Source organism: Ictidomys tridecemlineatus, chromosome 14 (assembly GCF_052094955.1).
Source record: "Ictidomys tridecemlineatus isolate mIctTri1 chromosome 14, mIctTri1.hap1, whole genome shotgun sequence".
In the NCBI taxonomy this organism is placed as follows: Eukaryota; Metazoa; Chordata; class Mammalia; order Rodentia; family Sciuridae; genus Ictidomys; species Ictidomys tridecemlineatus.
Genome location: NC_135490.1, coordinates 16,940,093 through 16,958,500, shown reverse-complemented (window position 1 = coordinate 16,958,500; position 18,408 = coordinate 16,940,093). Strand labels below are relative to the sequence as shown.

Sequence of the window (18,408 nt, the reverse complement as noted above, 5' to 3'; positions counted from 1 at the left end):
AGAACCAGACAGAGGGTTTGAGTGACCAGGTCATCCTGCAGCAAACTTGCATGCCCTGCAGACAATTTATTCAGCCTGTCCTGCACCTAACAAAACTAAAAAACAAGGATCAGCAAACATGACCAACAAGTCAATCCAGCTTATGGCCCACTTTGTTCGTGAATTAAGAATGGTTTTTACATTTTTAAAGGGTGGCAGAACATACACACAAAGCAAGTTACCTTTACTGTGTTCCATAGCTATGGATTGTGGAAGCTCTCTTATAAACATATGCTACTGACCTAAAAGTGGTCTCCATGAAGGAAACAAAAGTTATCACTTTTACAAAACATGTTCTGCAGACCAGGATTAAAAACACCACTCTAAAGATGAGTTGATGCAGGCTACTTTGTCCAAATGACATGTTTTGTTGCATTTATTCATCAACAGATTCTTATTTTAATTCCCAGCAGATAGTGGGGTTTTGTTTGTTTGCTTGCTTGCATTGACAGCAAAGAAAACTAGTAACAAACATCTGTCAGGGAGGATGATCTGCCACTTTGACAAGTTATTCATCTAACAGAGTGGACTTTTAAATAGTTTTTATACTATTCACTGCAGTTCATGACTAAGTTTTCACAAATATTTTGAGACTGTACATGAACCAAAAAAAAAAAAGAAAATTTCCAAAAATTATAATCACAAATCATTTTCATGAAGATTACTGAAATTAATCGACATCAATTACATACTAAAAAATAATCCGAATTTTAAGGTAAAATTTTTGAATTAAATTTTATTTTTAATTTTCAGAAGTAAAAAAGTTATAACACTCCATAAAAACTGCTAATAAGACAGTTAATATTAAGTTAACCGCATGCACTAATGTTTTCCTTTTCTTGAGAATAAATATATTTATATCACATCCTTTAAAAAGTACACTAAAGGATACTTATGTTTAACAATTTCTATAACTAAATTCTAATATGTCCATGTTTTTCATGCCACTTGAAATACTCTTATATGTCAATTAAACCTTTTAGAAACATCACTTTTCACAATGAGAAAGCAAAAAATAATATATAATGAAAAGGAGCAAGCCTAAATCATTTATTCTCTTTGTCAAAAGATACAGATTAAGTGTGGGGATCAACATAACCACAGAGACAGACTCTTCTGTTTTTAACCTTTACTTCTGGCTCAGAAAAAAAATAAATGATAATGTATAATCTATTGGTGAATATGACTTCACTATCAAATTCTTCCCTATTTGTAAGGAAAAAAAATAGGTTTAATGTTTAAGAGAAGAATCGGTTTAACACAATTTTGTTATTATCACAATTTAAGAAATGTCCACAGGAACCTCTTGGAAAAAGGTTACTGAACATTCACTCCATTTGGGAGATTAGGCAATCCTAAATCCACATAAGGAAAAAATTCAAAACACATTTTGTCCTCACACATTACTTTTCCTCTGCACAAAGTTCAGATTAAATGTCTTTAAAAGATCACTTTTGGATGTCTCCCTCAAGAGCTCACATAATAGAAGCGCGGTGCTTAGTGTGGTAATGTTAAGAGGTGGTAGTAGTACCTTTAAGTGATGGGCCTAGTGAGAGGTCATTACTGGCCCCTCCCCATTCTCTGGTGTTCAGTCTCACTACCTTCTGTCACACCCTCCTGCATGGATTATGATGTCATCCACTGGGAAGTGACATAGCCAGAGGCCCTTACCAGAGCCAGTACTTTCGGATTTTCAACCTCCAAAATCAGGAGCTAAATAAATGTCTTTTCTTAATAAGTAACCTAACCTTGAGTATTTCATTATAGCAACTGAAAACAGATTAATACAACTTTTATCTATTTCAGCAACTTAATATAAATGAAATGCAACCTTCATTTTTAAATAAAAATCATAACACCATATTTTAAACTGATAATAGGACTCTCATTATAAAGCAATGAGTTCAATAGCAAATTCTTATGTCTAGATAATTATTTACCATAATTAATGTGTGTGTAATTTGAAGCTCTCAAATTATTTTCAACTCAAGACAATCAGGCTACTGGAGTCATTTCTTCATCTGAGTCATTTGATTCACCTTTTAGTTCCAATTCCTCTAAATTTTTGTCTATAGTTAAAATAGTTTTCTTCTTCCTTTTCTTAGGAACTGCATCATTAACACAGAGTTTTCTCATTTTAATGTTTGGCAATTTCTTCAGATCAAAATCCCATTCCCTAGACAAAAGAGAGAATATAAAGTGTTAGCAGAAGTTGAAGTGAAAGGGAGACGGTCAATTTTCAAAAACCCTGAAAATAACTGAAAAAAGTGTATAAATTTACAACAGATTTCAAGTGTACTAGGAAGAACCAATATAAATGAACAAGGAAAAAAACAACATACAAGAACCGAGGCTTGCTTTTTCCATTTTCTCATTCATCTATAGTAGCAATGTCTGCACAGGGAATCCCACATATTCAAAACACCAAAAGCAAACAGCAAAATATTAGAAGTTACAAGAAGGCTCTATTCCATTCCTTTATTCACCTTAAACTAACTTTCCCACCAACCTTCCTCAGGATACATGACTTAAGATCACAAAAGCAGAAACTATGTCATCCCTGGCAACTCTCTCAAATAGACACCAGATAGGTTTTTCTTTTCATGTGATATATTACAGTTAACAATCAGTAATCAAATAACTGTTATTAAGAGAAAAATTTCAGGGCTGAGGTTGTGGCTCAGTGGTAGAAAGCTTGACTAGCATGTGTGAGGAACTGGTTTTGATTCTCAGCACTCATATAAATAAATAAATAATAAAGGTTAAAAAAAATAGTGCTAAAGCAGAATGTAAAAAAAAAGAAAGAAACTTTTCTATTTTTCTTTTCTTTTTTTTTTTTTTCAGTTTTTTTTTTTTTTTTTTTTTTTTATTGTTGGTCGTTCAAAACATTACACAGTTCTTAATACATCATCTTTCACAGTTTGATTCAAGTGGGTTATGAACTCCCAACTTTACCCCGTACTTTTCTATTTTTCAACCTCAGTATTTTCTATGACAATTCTATGTTCAATTATTTTAGGAGCAATATGAGGACTGTTTCAAGAACTGAACTCTAATCAGCAATGCTAACAAACTATGTTCATCTCTTCTTTCATTTATGATTTTCTTTGGAAGAAGCAGAACAAACATTGTTTCAGAAATAAGGAACAAATTTTAGATTTGATTTTGCCTGGATTTAAATTTATCCATTTCAATTAACAAAAACTTTCAGGCCCATCAACCTAAGCTAATCAAGATCAAAATGATTAATCAACAGCATTTTCAAAAGACAGAGAATCTGTTTGAGAATTAAAAACTTAAAACCCTACTTAGCACTCTCCCTGGTTACAAGGGGTACAATTAGAGAGACCCCTGAAATCACTTTCTATTAAGTATCTATCTTCTCTCCAAAAGAAGGTGCTAGAATAGTTTCAGAATTTGACTCTGAGCCAGTATTAAATTATTATGAAAAGTATTAAATTATTATGAAAAAGTAAGTCATTATCACTTTAGCATATATCACGTTTCAAATAAATACAAAATACAGAAAATATTAATAAAAAGAAATCTGATTTTCTTTTATTGCTAATGTCTAGAATTGAAAAGGAAGAAGTTATGTCACATGTATTTTACATACAGCTTCCAGGGAACAATAAAAGAGACACTCACCTAAAAGTTTTCAGATTGTTTGCATTTAAAATGTCTGGGATCTCTGGAAAAGAAAACAATTTATAGCCATTAGACATTTTCTCTCTTAATTACATCATTTTTTAGTTTCTTCATTTATTATATCAAATGCAACAAATAATAATTGATACCAAGAATATCCAAAGGAAAACACAATTTTAAAACGCTGTTATAATTAACTTAAAAAGTCTGGCAAGTATAGTTTAGTTTAAGGTGATTTAAGAAAAATAATATTAAGTAATAGATCCTAACACATAATTTATGAAATTAAACTAAACTATTATGAACAATATGCTGAAATGTTTTATATTTTTTCTTGGTGAAAAGTATAATTTTTTCAAGTACATACTTAATCATGACATGGTAGAGTTTCTCTAAGGAAAGCAAAGACTATTTAGTATTAAAATAGGACATCATTTAAAATAAAAAACAGTTTGAAAAGCTATAACCAAATAGATGCTCAAAAAGGTCAATAAAATTTAAATCCATTTTTAATAAAAACTAGATGTGTGGAAGTTCTTTACCATGATTATAAAGCTATCATAAATTAATATGTATTCACTCTTATTGCTGAAATGCCCATCTAGCCAATGTAATAAAATATTAAATAAATGCAGTATCAATTAACAGAAAGATAAAAACCAAAATGTTTGATACAACTGTACATTGTCTTTTATTACATTTTCAGAAAGTAAAGAGGATGAGGGACTAGGTGTTAGGTGTAAATTAATTTTTAAAAAAACAGGATCCTAATAAAATGAGTCAGAAACAGTTACATTACCAGGGAGCAAAGGGAGAAAAGGTGTTCATATTTTGTCTTCTCAAAATTTATGAAACAGACTTCTGGAGACAATCTGTCCACATGTTTCTACACACTTGCAAACTAGTCAGAATTCACAAGGCTTCTTTCACCAGCTATGCTCCCTGATTCTGGAAGAAGCACGGGGTATAGTCAGAAGAGCACTGGATCTAAGCTCTAGCACTGTCGCTATCACCAGGATATGTTTTACTTGGATGGACTCTGCTAATTTCTGCTAATTAATCAAGCTGCCACATATTGAACAGACTATAAGGGGAATGATTAGCAGCAGAGACCAAAAGGGAGTAAATAATTATACAGTGGAGATAAAGGTAGTTTGAACTAGGGAGATGGTGGTAGTACAGGCAAAAGCCGTAAGATTAAAAATATATTCTGCTAATGGGTTGGATATGAACTATGAAAATGGACTCCAGAGTTTCTAATCTGAGCAAGTGGGCAAGTGGTGATACCAATGATTAAAATGTGGAACTTGTAGGAGGCGTAAGTTTTAGGAGAAAAGCAGGCTTTTGCTTTCTAATGTCATTTTTTGAGATTCCTATAAGACCTTCAAGTAGAGAGTTTGAAATATCCAAGTTTGATAGATCTGGGGACAAGATAAGGTTGACCATATGTATATCGAAGTTATCAGCATTTAGATGGGATTTAAACTCATGGATCTAAACGAGATTAACTAAAAAATGGGGTATATAGAAAAGAGAAGTAAGTTGGATATGAAGAAACTTTTAGTTGGTTAGGATGAAGAGATTCAGCTTAGCAAAAAGTTATGACCAGTCACCTAGGGAGAACGGGAGAATGAGAAAAGCTCAGGGTCTTCTATACCAGATAAAAAGTATGCAAAAAAATAAGTTTTGTTTTGCATCAAATGCTGATATAAGTCCAGTGCAACAACTATTTTGTCTTAGCAACCTGAAGGTCATCAGTTGCTGGTACTTTTGGTTGAGTGGTAGGGACAAAGTCAAGTTAAAATAGGTTCCAAAAAAGCCAGTTATAGTGGAGTACGTATGTAATCCCAGAAACTTGGAAGGCTGAGGCAGGAGAATGCCAAGTTCAAGGACAGTCTCAGCAACTTGGTATGGCTCTGTCTCAAATTAAAAAAATAAAATACAAACAAGCTATGGATGTAGTTCAGTGTTAGAGCAAAACTGGGTTCAATCCCCAGTATAGTTAAATAAATAAATGAAATTTTAAAAGAAGAAAATTAAAAACAAGGAAATGGAGTCTAATTCTATGGTCTTAGAAGGTAACTACTTAAGTTAAAAAAAAAAAAGACATAGGACTATCTGAAGCTCTCTGCCACCCTCTCTTTTATTAAGTACTATGTCAGTCACTTTCATTAATTAAATCTTACTTAACTTTGGAACAACCTAGGAAGTTGGTAATACTATCTGTTCTATTTTTAACTTGAGGCTTAACAACCTGTTAAATAACTTGCCCGCTGTTATACAGTTGGCTATAAGGACTTAAGTCTGGCTCTATCTAGTTCTACAGCTATTCTCTGTTGCTTTTTCAGTTATAAAAATTTTCAGGAATGAAATAGGACTGCCACCCACTGCAGAGTTTCTAGTATTACCCACAGAACAATTTGCTTAGGATCCTGTTTTCATGAAAACTTAAAAACTTAATTTTGCTATTAAATATTTCACTTAATATACCTTCCAAGTAAAGCCTTGTAACACAAATGCTTAGTGGGACCAGGTAAGACCTATGAAGTAAGGGTGAGGGCCACAGCAAACTTTTAAATATATGCCAAGGTCCAGGAGAGATAGCTGCTAATCTACTCCCACAGATGATGCTAACAGATTATCTGGTTTTTTTTAAAAGAAGTCAGAAATCTGTATTTATCCAGTTGAAATCATCAGCTATTATTCCCCCTCTACTTAAAAATGACAATTAATAAGCTAATTAAATACTATTTTCCGGCCATGCAGCCTTTGGGTAATCACCAATTTGTGGTTTTGCAAGTCTTAGCATCTTCTTCTACTAAGTGATTTTCTGACCACAGAGTTACCAAAGTAATAACATACTGATCTTTATGAATTAACTAGACAGGATACAATTCAAAGAAACAAATTTTGATTTCTAAAGTTGTTCAAGGATGATTAAATGTAGAGCTAGATGAAACAAGAATTGGAAAAGAACATAGTATCTATTCCAATTAGATACAGCTGGAGATGGACTAGTAGCACCCTTATAACAAAACAAATTAGGTACACACTGAAAAGGAAAGAAAAACATTATAATCACACTAGAAAGACAGTATGTCACTGTCACACAACTGAGTTTTGTTGGGAATACAGGGGAAAAATGAACCTAAAGATTTTTCTATACACATAGAAAAGGAAATCAAACTAAATCAATAGAAAAAATAAAATTCAACCTTTGAAATAAATTACAAATCTGATACCATTATTATTTTAGAAAGAAAAAGCATAGAGCACATACCAAGGCCATATCCTTCATACTGCTGTCTCTCCCGCTCCATCGTCTGCTTGATAACTGTTTCCCGGGAAAAGTGCCGCCTTCCTTGCCTGTCCTTGATGCTGTTATGTAACTCGATCTGCTCCAGCTCACTGCTAAATCTATTTAAATACCTATAAAAATATAAAAATGATTTGAATTTGGGCTCATATTAGTTCATTTAAAACTAAACCTCTAGCTTTCAGATGTCCTTTACATTTTTATATTCCTCAGAGTTCCTCATGTCCTCAAACCTTTTAAACTTTTCCCTGGATAACTTGACCATATCCTTCACTTCATCAACCAAACCACAGCCTATTATCTGTTGAATTAAGGCCTCTCGTATTCAACTATCTATTGTCCAGGTCTATTTAGATGTCCCCTAGTAGCTTCACTTTTAAAACCCCAAACTTGTCATCACCCTGTCCCTGCCCATCACCCACTACCTGCTCCATCTCTTGGGCTCCCTACTTGAGGGAACAGTTATGATCATTCATATAGCTGTCCAAGCAAAGTATGCAGGCATTCTGCTTGGCTCCTCTTTCCCTTTCATTCTACATATAAGTTTTCACTAAAGACTAAGATTTCCACATTCTTCACATCTCTGGAATCTTTTCATTTCTCTTTATCATACCAGTCAGATGCCACTATCATCTTTTGACTGGACTACCTACATCCTGACCAAAGCCATGTGTCCTTCTCTGTATTACCTTATTCTCATAACTGTGACCTTCCTGAAATTTAGTTCAGGTGCTTTCTGTAAAAGCTCTCCATGCCTCCTAATGCTCTTAGATAAGGTCCAAACTTACATGAGACACATGAGGTCTCTCCTAAGACAGTTGTTACTTATTACAACAACCACACTTCCCTCCTTAAACTTGTTACTTCATTGGGTGTTAAAATGTCTGGCAGGTCACTGCATGTGTCATCTTTGCTGTCACCTCTGGGCTTTTTAGATATTATTCTCTTGAGCTAGATGCCTTTCAAACCACCTTATGATGGTCTATTAATCCCCATCTGTGAGTGCCAAGGTAAATGACACCTCCAGGAAACCCCTAATATCCTAAGAAATAGGGCTGACTATTACTCTGAGGCCCAGAAAGACTACAAACCTACTAAAGGGGCCAAGCTAGGATACAAATCTAAAGTCTTTCTGATAACAACGTCTATTTGCTTATTCACAATCCCAGGTCAGAGCTCTGTCTCTAAGAACAAGATTAAAGAATCTCCTATTCTGTCCCTTTGCTTATAATATGCTCAGTGTTTACCTTTCAACTAATTCACAAGCATCTTTCTTTGAATACCCCAATTTTTTGGGATCCAGATGATTTTGAAACCACTGCAGTTTTTCACCTATAAATTAAAAATAACAACATATTTTTTAGCATGACAAGTCATCATTTAAGCAAAGAGGTTTATTATATTCTCAACATCAAAGTGCTTCAAAGAGAACCAAAATTTATTTTAATACTAAATATAAAGTTCTGTGTGGGTGCAAAACAAATTAAACCAGAAAAGAAGGCAAGCAGGCAGAAAGCCACACAGAAAGACAGGCAGGTAGGCAGGCAGATTTAATAGATTATGAAGTTCTAAGTATTTAAAAAGCAAAAAGCAGTATGGAGATTATTCAGAAAACTAGGTATGGAACCACCATATGACCCAACTATCCCACTCCTTGGTATTTTCCCAAAAGATATAAAATCAGCATACTACAGTGACACAGCCAGATCATTTATAGCAAATTCACAATAACTAAATAATGGAATCATTCCAGATGCTCATTGACAGACAAATGGATTAAGAAACTGTAAATTATATTTATTTTAAAAAATGGAGTTCTACTCAGTCACAAAAAAGAATTAAATTATGGCATTTGCTGGTAAATGGATAAAAACGAAGAATATCATACTAAGTAAAATAAGCCAAACTCAAAAACTCAAAAGTCAAATGTTTTCTCATGTGTGGAAGCTAAAGTAAAATAAAGGAAAGGAGGAGGGAAGGATAGGATAACAAAGATAAAGAAAAGATTAGGTAGAAAAAGGTCAAGAGGTAGAGTGGAGGGATGGGTAAGGAGAGACAATGCAGAATCAATTCTTTAAAAAAAATCATGATACGTGCATACATAAATATACCACAGGATATTTCACCTTTACGCATAAGTAAAAAGAATCAATCAAATATAAATAAATAGGCAAGTTAAAGGAAGTCTAATAGAACAGAGGAAGGAGAATGGGAGAGGTGAGGGAGGATAGGAAAGAAAAGGCGAGGGCAAAGAGAGGGATCATGAACTAAAATTGATCTCCATGCATATATGAGTTTGTTGGGATAAACCCAACTACTCTCTATAACTATAAAGCTTTACTAAAAATAAATAAACAAACAGCAAGATAAACAGCAAAAATTCTAAAATAAGTCGACAGATAAGCACAAACTAGTTTTGGGTGAATCACTAACATTGCTTATTCTAAATATTTAATGATTTGCTTCATTTTGTTTTGTTTCACTCAAGTCTCATTTAAAAAAGACTGATAAAAACAGTATTATACTAGGAAATTTTTAAAAAAGAGTACAAGATAAACATTCATGATAGCCAGAATTTTAAGTAATTTAATTTTAAGTAATTTTATTTACCAATAAGATTGAGACGTAAGGCCTTTTCATTCTTCAACCTTGGAAGGAAAGAAATATTTGTTAAAAATTTTACAAAGCAAAATTTTAAATTTGCAAAAAATAACAAGAAAGCTACCCAAAGAAAAATTTTTGACACCTGAAAACATTAACTTTAACACAGAAACATGGAATGCTATGCTTCTATTTAACTTACTAGAAAAAGTTCTTAGAAACTTTGTTTTAGCTCTTCAACAACTAAAGAAAGCTATAACTATAGAATCAGTTTTGAAAATATAAATGAAAATTTGAGTGGATTATGGATGTTCAGGTGGGTTTTGTGACAAGCAGAATATTTATGCACAAAACAGTAATGAACACTCCAAAAGATCAAACTGCTGCCACCAAGATCAAAATACACTACTGCAATATCTTTTAAATTTCAAAAAAAACTCAAAACAAGGTGATTACTATTCATAAATCTGAAAAGAATTGTGACATAAAAGGTTCATTTCTTTTCAGAAACCGTGTAGATTAACATATACCTCCTACTATTGAGAGTCTAAATATTCAACTCATTCAAGAGACCTTTAGATATTAAAGTATACTACTGTACATAGAACAATTTGGACACAAATAATGAAAAGACACTCACTTTTCTTTCTTATCTTGTTTGTGGGTCTCTCTCGTAATTTGAGCTGCTTTTCTACTATATGGATGGATGACTTTTTTTTCCTGTCCTGTACTTCTTCCCTTTGGTACTTTAGGCTAAAATGTAGGAACACATGGCATGTATAGTCAGTTACATTGACTCTAGTCAATTCTTTGGTGAAATTAATTTTAACAATAATGTAATAGAAATACAGTGAGTCAGAAACATAATCATTCTAGCAGGCTGTTTCTGGGATAAGAGATATGATATGTTCTAACCATGTAAGACAATTAAAAAGGCATGATCAGGGCAGTAAACTCTTTTCTTCAATCATTCATCTGAAAAATATGTACAGAGAATACAGATAGCAAGGAGATTCAGGCTGGAGATCTGTGTTACAGGATGACTAGCGGTAGAGGAACACAGGATATTTGTGAGAGTTTGTAGAAGTTGCACATGGAAGAGAGTGGGCAGTGAATCAAGCAAAATCAAAGCTGGCCTTATGGTCTTGCAGATTATTATTAATAAATAATAGAAGCTATCTCAAAATCAGTACATCCAAATATTTTCCCTCTCAAAATCAGCAAATCCAAAATTAGTTTCTCACTCAAGCCTCATACCAATTAACAAGGTTACAATTCATTCGGTCCTCCAAACTATATGTCTGTTATCATTAGTATAAAATCCTAAGTCTTATCCTACCAATATAATTAAGGAATCAGGTTTGGCTCTCTATAATAGAAACCCAAAATAATAATATCTTATCTCCAACAAAGTTTAGTTCTCCCTGTTAAAAGCAGGTGCTGGAGGCTTTGCCCCCAAAAACCCTCAGAGATCTAGGCTTAGGTTATAACTTCTTACACTGTCTAAGATGGCTTAATGCCAAGTCTACCTGCAGCTAGTGAGAATTTAGAAAGAAAATTCAGAATTCAAACTCTTTTCCTGTAAGAGCATGATTTGGGAAGTTGCAGATTGTTTTGTTAACATCCTAATGATCAAAACTTAGTCACAGTGTTTATATATAGAGAGGAAATTATTATATTATTTAATTCTTGACAAAAAAATGTAACTACTATAGAAAAAAATATATTAGGAGACAACTGAAGGTCTCAAACAACTGAAGGTCTCTTAACAAAATGCCAAGAATCTTCAGAATCTTCTTTCAAAATTACTGTCAATTGCCTTAGTTCAACTCTCATGATCTCTCATGATTAGGATGCTCTTTAGGGTCTTCCTGCCAGTCCCTTTTCAAAGAAGTCACAGAACTTCTCTTTCTAAAACACTAATCTAGTAAAATTCTCATTCTTTGCTTAAAGAGCTCCACTGGCTCACAGTTTGGTCCTAAATCTTTGGCATGGAAAACAATTTATCCTCAACCTGCTTCTCCAGCATTAATCACACTCCTTCACAAAAGATCTTTTTCCCCATTCTTACTGAAGTTTTCACCATTCCAGATATACCATGAATATTATAACTTCTTGAGACTGCATTTCTTGTTACCTCAAAATCCATTCCCTTCCTTGTCCTTTGATAAGACGCAGCTCAAAATCACTTTCTTTTAAAACTCCCTTGGCAGGATTATTTAAAATGAAAATTAATTCCTCATTCACACCTGTATTCATTCTTCTAACAAATAGGCACTGAATGTTCTCATTTCTTGAAAACTTTCACCAGAGAAGATATGTGCAAGTCTGAAACACAGGGTATAACTGGAAGTTGGCTACAGGCACAGGTAAGTAAGAGTAAAATCATCAAAAAACCATAGAAGATATATTCTTTTGCATATATGTTCTCTTCACATCTGGGGAGTAGAACAGAGAAGGGGAGGTGTGATAACAATTTTTCTTTTTTCTTTTTTGATAACAATTTTTTCAAGCATGAAGTCTACCTACCAAACATGAATCAAATAAAAATTTGGAACATGTGGTAGGCTGCCTCTAAGATGATCTCCAAAGAAACCCACTTCCTGATGTTCATGTCCTTATATAATCCCTTCCCTTTGAGTGTGGGCTGGACCTAGTGACTCACTTTAAGAACAGCATTTGGTAAATGTCAATTCCAAGATTAGGGTATGAAAGGACTCTGGCTTCTGTCTTCTCACTTGGCTTTCTCTCATGGAAACCAGGTGTCATATAGTAAGCTGCCCTATGGACAGGCCCACATGGCATAACTGATAAAGGCCTCAGGCCAACAGCCAGAATAGAACTGAGTCCAACAATGCAGGAGGGGCTGAACCCTACCAAGAACCATGTTAGTGAGCTTTGAAGTGCATCCTCCCTAGTTATGTCCCACAGCCCCAAGTGATTGACCATGAGAAACCTTGAAGCACAGGACTCAGGAAGGCCACATTCGATTACTTCCCACCCACAAGAACTGTGAGATTAAAAAAAAAAAAAGTATTGGGATTGAATTAAGGAGCACTTAACCACTGAGTCACATCCCCAATCCTTTTCATTTTTTATTTCAGAGAGCATCTTGCTAAATTGCTTAGGGCCTAAGTCACTGAGGCTGCCTGAAATACAGGCATGCACCACCATGCCCAGCTACAAATATTATTTTAAGCCACTAAATTTTAGAATAACTTCTATACACAGAAGATAGTAACTAATGTGAAAAAAATAAAACAAGCACTGTTTGAAAAAAAATCTTCATCTCATATACATCATAATCAATAAAATGCTTTATTTTAAAACAGTGAAAAGGGTCACAAATCTTAAGGAAAAAAGATAAACTCTATGAAACTGTTATAACTTAACAACTAATATAGTTAGGAAGGTTTCAGTGATATATGTAAGTCCACAAAAAATTTCCTTTGAAGAGTCAAAAACTTTCATTAGAAAAAAAGTTTGATATTCTTCTGAGTATGAAAATATCCTCAAAGTTTTTCAGTTAAAGAACCTCCAAGACTTAGCACAAAGAAAGTACACAAAACTAAACACATATTCTGACTCATTGTAGTTTATGGATTCCTTATAGTAATTTATTTATGAGGTTTCCTCAAGGCATGATATGAATATATAACAAGGCAAAGAAATATGTGCAAGATTTGCATTTCAAAGCATTTTCATATTTTTCAGTACATTAAAATTAAAAATGCTTTGACAGAAAAAAACTGAGGTAAACCTCAATAAAATGTTAACCTACAAAGCAGTGAAAGTCTAAGTCAGTCTGAAAAGATTATTTCTATTTAATTGCTCCTGGGGAAACCAATTTTCTGTCATGTTGCCCTGACAATGAAAATGAGCAGGGTGATAGGTGACCTATACACACTTAGGTGAATAATAGATGTGTCCCAGTCCCTGTAAAAGGCACTGTCTTTTTCACTGACAATCAAATTACACAGCAAGGATGAAGGCACTGTCTTATTGAAAGCAATTCATCAACCATCAGGACTGCAACACACATATAGGCTGAAAACCTAGATCAAGAAATACAAACTGGATAAAAAAATTCCAAATTTCTTGGACATTAGGATATTTGAGTTGCAAATCAACTTTTGGAACTCCAAATGTACTTTACCATAGGAAATAATCAATACTTCTAAAGCCAAATTCAAGAGTCTGAACACAGACATTATTAACAAAATAAAATTTTAAAGTCCATATTATGTAGTAAAATAAGACAATATAAATACTATTTGATAACAATTCTTTCTCTATATCACAAAAGCTTAGTTGAGCTTTTTTTGAAGGGAAGGAGGGAGCATCTTCTGTGAGTTCATATTTCAGATTACTGTTAAATATTTCAAGTACTCAAAAAATGTAAATAAAGTAAAAAGCATATAATTTCTTAAAAAATTGGTATATCAGTCCATATTCTAAGCTCCTCATAGGTCATACATAAGCACAAAACATGAAATAATGTGAGTCCTAGAAAAAAAATGCAGATTAAATTTCAGAATAAGATCTTTTTAAACATTACATAAAATCCATAAGACTAAAAGAAAATAACAACTCCAACTACATAAAAATTTAAAATTCGTAACTACAAAGCTGCAAGATTAAAAGAAAAAGACTGAAAATCTAAAACAAAAATTAGAACAAACCAAAACAAACAAACAATAGAGTAAAAAAGTTTTTTAAATGTTTCAATTGACATGTGGTTTAATTTAAAAGAAACTTAAGTTAAAACATTTAAAAACTGGAATTATTAAGACTGACAAAGATAAAAAATGATTAGCTTTGCATATGTGAGCATGTGGTTAAACTGGGACTCTCACAAACCAGTGGGGTATAAACTGGTAGTCCTCTAGAGAGCAATTTGTCAAGACAAAAGTGAGTTTTTGACCAAGGAATTCTACTTCTATTAATTATTTTATAGACATATTTACACATGTACAAATGGAAAAAATAATATCAATGCAGCAGTATTACGGTGTCTACAGCAGCAAAGGAATGGGAACAGTTTAAAGTTCCATCAGGGATCAGTTTAAATAAATTTCAGTAAAAGCAAACAATGGAATGGTAGCTGTTTAAAAACCAAGTGCTTTAGTTCAATTTCTATTCTCATAACAGGATACCTGAGAATGGAAAATTTACAAAAGAAAAAAAGCTTATTTAGGCTCACAGTACTGGAGGATGGGAAATCCAAGATGAGACAGCTGCTTCTGGTGAGGGCCTCCTGCTGCTTCTTAGCATGATGGAAGTGAGAAGAGGAGAAAGAGAATACACAACAAGAGTACATCCCAGAAAGAAAAGGGGCTGAACTCCGAGGACAACCAACCCATTTCTAAGCCATTTGGGTGAAAAAGGCATCAATCTATTAAAGAGGGCTCTGCTCCATGATCCAAACATCTCCTATCTAGGTCCCCCAACACAGTCACATAGAGCAATCTGGGTTCCAACACAGTAACTTCTGAGGAACACATTCAAATCATAGCATCTATTTACTAACATGGACTGCTCTCTAAAATCAAGTAAGACCAAAAAAAAAAGCAAGGGGCACAGGAATGTGTCTATTACACTATTTATATAAAAAAAGGGTTAGAGGACATACACACTGCCATATGCATATAAAATACCTGAATGGATAGCTAAGAGCTAATAACACTGCTTGTTTCTCAGTTCAACTGGAGTAGTAGGCAACAGAGTTGGAGGAAAATTTATTTTGTATAGTAGGCAAATAGTGCTCTGCCTCTTCATCCCATGTCAAACATGTCCATGTCCAAATTCCTGGGAAAATGTGATTACTACACATGGCAATACTTTGCAGATGCAATTAAGAATCTTGAGATGGGGAGATTATCCTGAATTATCCATGTGAGCTCATTAAAATCCTAAGGGCTCTTATAAAAAGGAGGCAGGAAGATCACTGTTAGAGGACATGGATCTTTACTGGAAGATTTGTAGATACGATGCTCGTGGTGTTGAAAATGAAGGAGCCAGGAGTTAAAAAATGTAGATAACTTCTAGGAAATGAAACAAACCAGGAAAATAAACCTGCCAACACCTTGATTATAGTGAGACTCAGTTTTGCACCTCAGACCTCCAGAAATATAAGAAAATGAATCTGTAGTTTTAAGTTACTAAATCTATAAATCTATATGAATTCTTTACGGCAGTAATAAAAAATACACTTTTCACAACCACTTTTTTTTTAAGAAGCCATGTGCATATGATGTTATTTGAAAAATGGTTGGTATACAAGGTTGATATTCATTAATATTTTTTACTTTTATTAAGTTTCGGGAGCAAGTTTCCATTACCAGAAAGCTGATTTTTTGTTACAGCTAACATTCACAGGGGTGAGACTTACAGCACAAAATTCCTGCTATCAAGGAATTTGTAGGCAGTCATTAGTGTTTAATGGCCAGATATTATAGGAATAAATATGATAAATCAATGGAGGATAATGTCACACTTTTCAGTGGTTTATAACCTAGCTAGGGGAAAAAACCCTAAAAGCACACTTAAATTTAATAACAAGCTTATGTGAAAGAGGTGTATATCAATGAATGTTTTGCATCATTGCACAAACCAAAATTAAAACCACTAGGAACAGAATAAAGAAAACCATAGAAACTAGACAGAATAAAGAAATATTGAGTGGGATGGCTTAACTGAAAAAGATTCTTCATGTAGTTACATTAGTTTGATCTTACAAAAGATATGAACTTGGGGCTGGGGATGTGGCTCAAGCGGGTAGCGCGCTTGCCTGGCATGTGCAGGGTGCTGGGTTCCATCCTCAGCACCACATAAAAATAAAAAAAGATGTGTCCACCGAAAACTAAAAAACAAATATTAAAAAAATTCTCTCTCTCTCTAAAAAAAAAAATGCACAACTCTAGGAAAGAGTCAGAATATAAATGAACAAAGTAACAAAAGTGAACAATAAAAGCTGTGCTGTTATTATTTACTTTTATTACTAAAGTTCATAACAATACTAACGTTTACTAAGTGCCAGTATAGGGCTAAGTACTTTATATTTATTTTCACAACATTTTTATGAGGTAGAAGCTACTGCCATCCCAATTTAACAGAGTTAAATAATTTCCTGAAAAATCACAGGTGTCAAGCATTCTGAGGTGAAGCCACATTCTGAGCTGTACTGACAGGAGAAGCACTGATGTTATCAAGAAAAATGGCAGGGCCAGAAATATACCAAAGAAAATATATTTATATGCCACTTTTTTTTTTCCGCGTCTATGCCAAGGCAATGTATTTCTATATATTGGCAAACTGAAGTTCTAATTGTCAAAGTTAACAATTCAAATGCTAATCAACCTCTTAGCTACCACACAATAACATGGAATTGCTTTAATGTTCCATTCTGAAAAATTATAAAGGATTGGAAAGAGATAAACATGTTAGCCAACAGGCTGAATTTACACAAATACACACTATCTAAAGCAAAAGGATAACAGATCAGACAGACAAAAGTGACTGACACAAAAAAGGCAAGAAGGAACAAAGAAAGGACAAAAAAAAAAAAAAAAACACTGTGGCCAGAATATAACTTTTCACTAGTATAAAATTTTTAAATTGTTCTTTTATTAAAAACTAACTGGATAACGTATACGTTCCTTACTTATTAATATGTCTATAAAACATGTTCCTATTTAGGAATGAATCTCAAGAACACAGCAAGCGGAAAACATACTGTTGTGGAACACAAACACAGGTAGTACCTGTAAAGAAAGTAAAAAATAAAATTATAAAATCTACATGCTCTTTACTTCTAAGGGGTTCCTGTATGTGATAGGTTCGTGGAAAGGAGCACGAAAATGAGTGAGAGAGTTCCTTATGTTGTTCACCTTTATACCTAATCGTGTTTTGTGAATACTCATAAATTATATCTACTGAAGTTTTTAACAAAAACAAAACAGCTTCTGGGCCCTAACGAAGGGCAGGCGCGGGGGGCGGGAGAGGGTGGCTAAGTTGGGAGAGGCGACTAAGCTCAGGGCAGAGAAGAGGGCTGGCGGGTCCACTCGTGTCCACCACACAGCAGCTACAATACAAAGGCGCGGGATTTCCCCCGGGGGAAGCGACGAGGAAGGAGCCGGGCACCAGGCACAGCCGGAGGAAAGCCTACCAACACTGTGACGGGGGCGCGGGGCCTGGACGCCTCTCCGGGCCAGCTCCCCGGGCTCCCTCACCCTAAGTAATCGCTAGCTTCCTCCCCCGCCCCGTTGCGCCACACCGGAGACTTCCAGGGAACCGACCGACAGGGCTCAGGAAACTGGGAAGGGGCCCACCATGGTGACGTCCAGGAGGCCGCGGAGAGCCTCCGCACTCCAGATCCGTCAATCACTAACCACAGCCGCAGCAGCACACGCGGATACTCCAGGCTGAACACACGTGGGATCCCGGGAGCTGTGGGGGACGGACCGGAAGAGGAAGGGCGGGTGCGTTCCTCTAAAACGTCCCCGGAAACTGAGACCGAGTCTTTTCCGCCCGTGCTTAACTTTCAAATTCTAGCGGAGTGAACAGCCCTCCCCGGTGTCTGCGGGGCAGGCCGCTTGTGGTGGGTGGGTGACCGTGGCCAGGCGCTCATCCCCACGCCGTGGATTTCAAGACAGTTCCCCTTACTAAGTAGACTCCGCATCCCAGAGGCTGGACTCCTCTCAGGAGGCGTTGGCCCGCGCCCCAGCTCTGCAAATGCCCGGCCTCCTGGGAGGCTTCCAGCCTCTGGGACGCCTTGGAAGTTGTTCCCTGGGCTGGATTACCTT

The 18,408-nt window shown here is 34.9% G+C and overlaps 1 protein-coding gene across 1 annotated transcript; it reads right to left on the bottom strand.

The window, feature by feature from the left end:
• Positions 1-755: 755 nt before the first annotated feature.
• Positions 756-18,095, bottom strand: Tma16 (translation machinery associated 16 homolog). Its single transcript, XM_005329274.5, has 7 exons — positions 17,935-18,095; positions 10,245-10,357; positions 9,614-9,651; positions 8,251-8,335; positions 6,968-7,116; positions 3,688-3,730; positions 756-2,215 (listed from the first exon to the last, which is right to left on the bottom strand). The coding sequence occupies exons 1-7, from the start codon at positions 17,935-17,937 to the stop codon at positions 2,035-2,037; spliced, it is 612 nt and encodes a 203-aa protein (XP_005329331.1). The 5' UTR covers positions 17,938-18,095; the 3' UTR covers positions 756-2,034.
• Between the last annotated feature and the right edge of the window lie 313 nt (positions 18,096-18,408).

What these genes read in the sequence shown, in the direction of transcription:
- Tma16 (XM_005329274.5), bottom strand. An exon ending in CTTACGTCTCAATCTTATTG is followed by an intron (nt 8,336 to 9,613) that starts GTAAATAAAATT and finishes TTTAATTTATAG; the next exon opens with GTGAAAAACTGCAGTGGTTT. An exon ending in GCTTGTGAATTAGTTGAAAG is followed by an intron (nt 7,117 to 8,250) that starts GTAAACACTGAG and finishes ATATTTTTATAG; the next exon opens with GTATTTAAATAGATTTAGCA.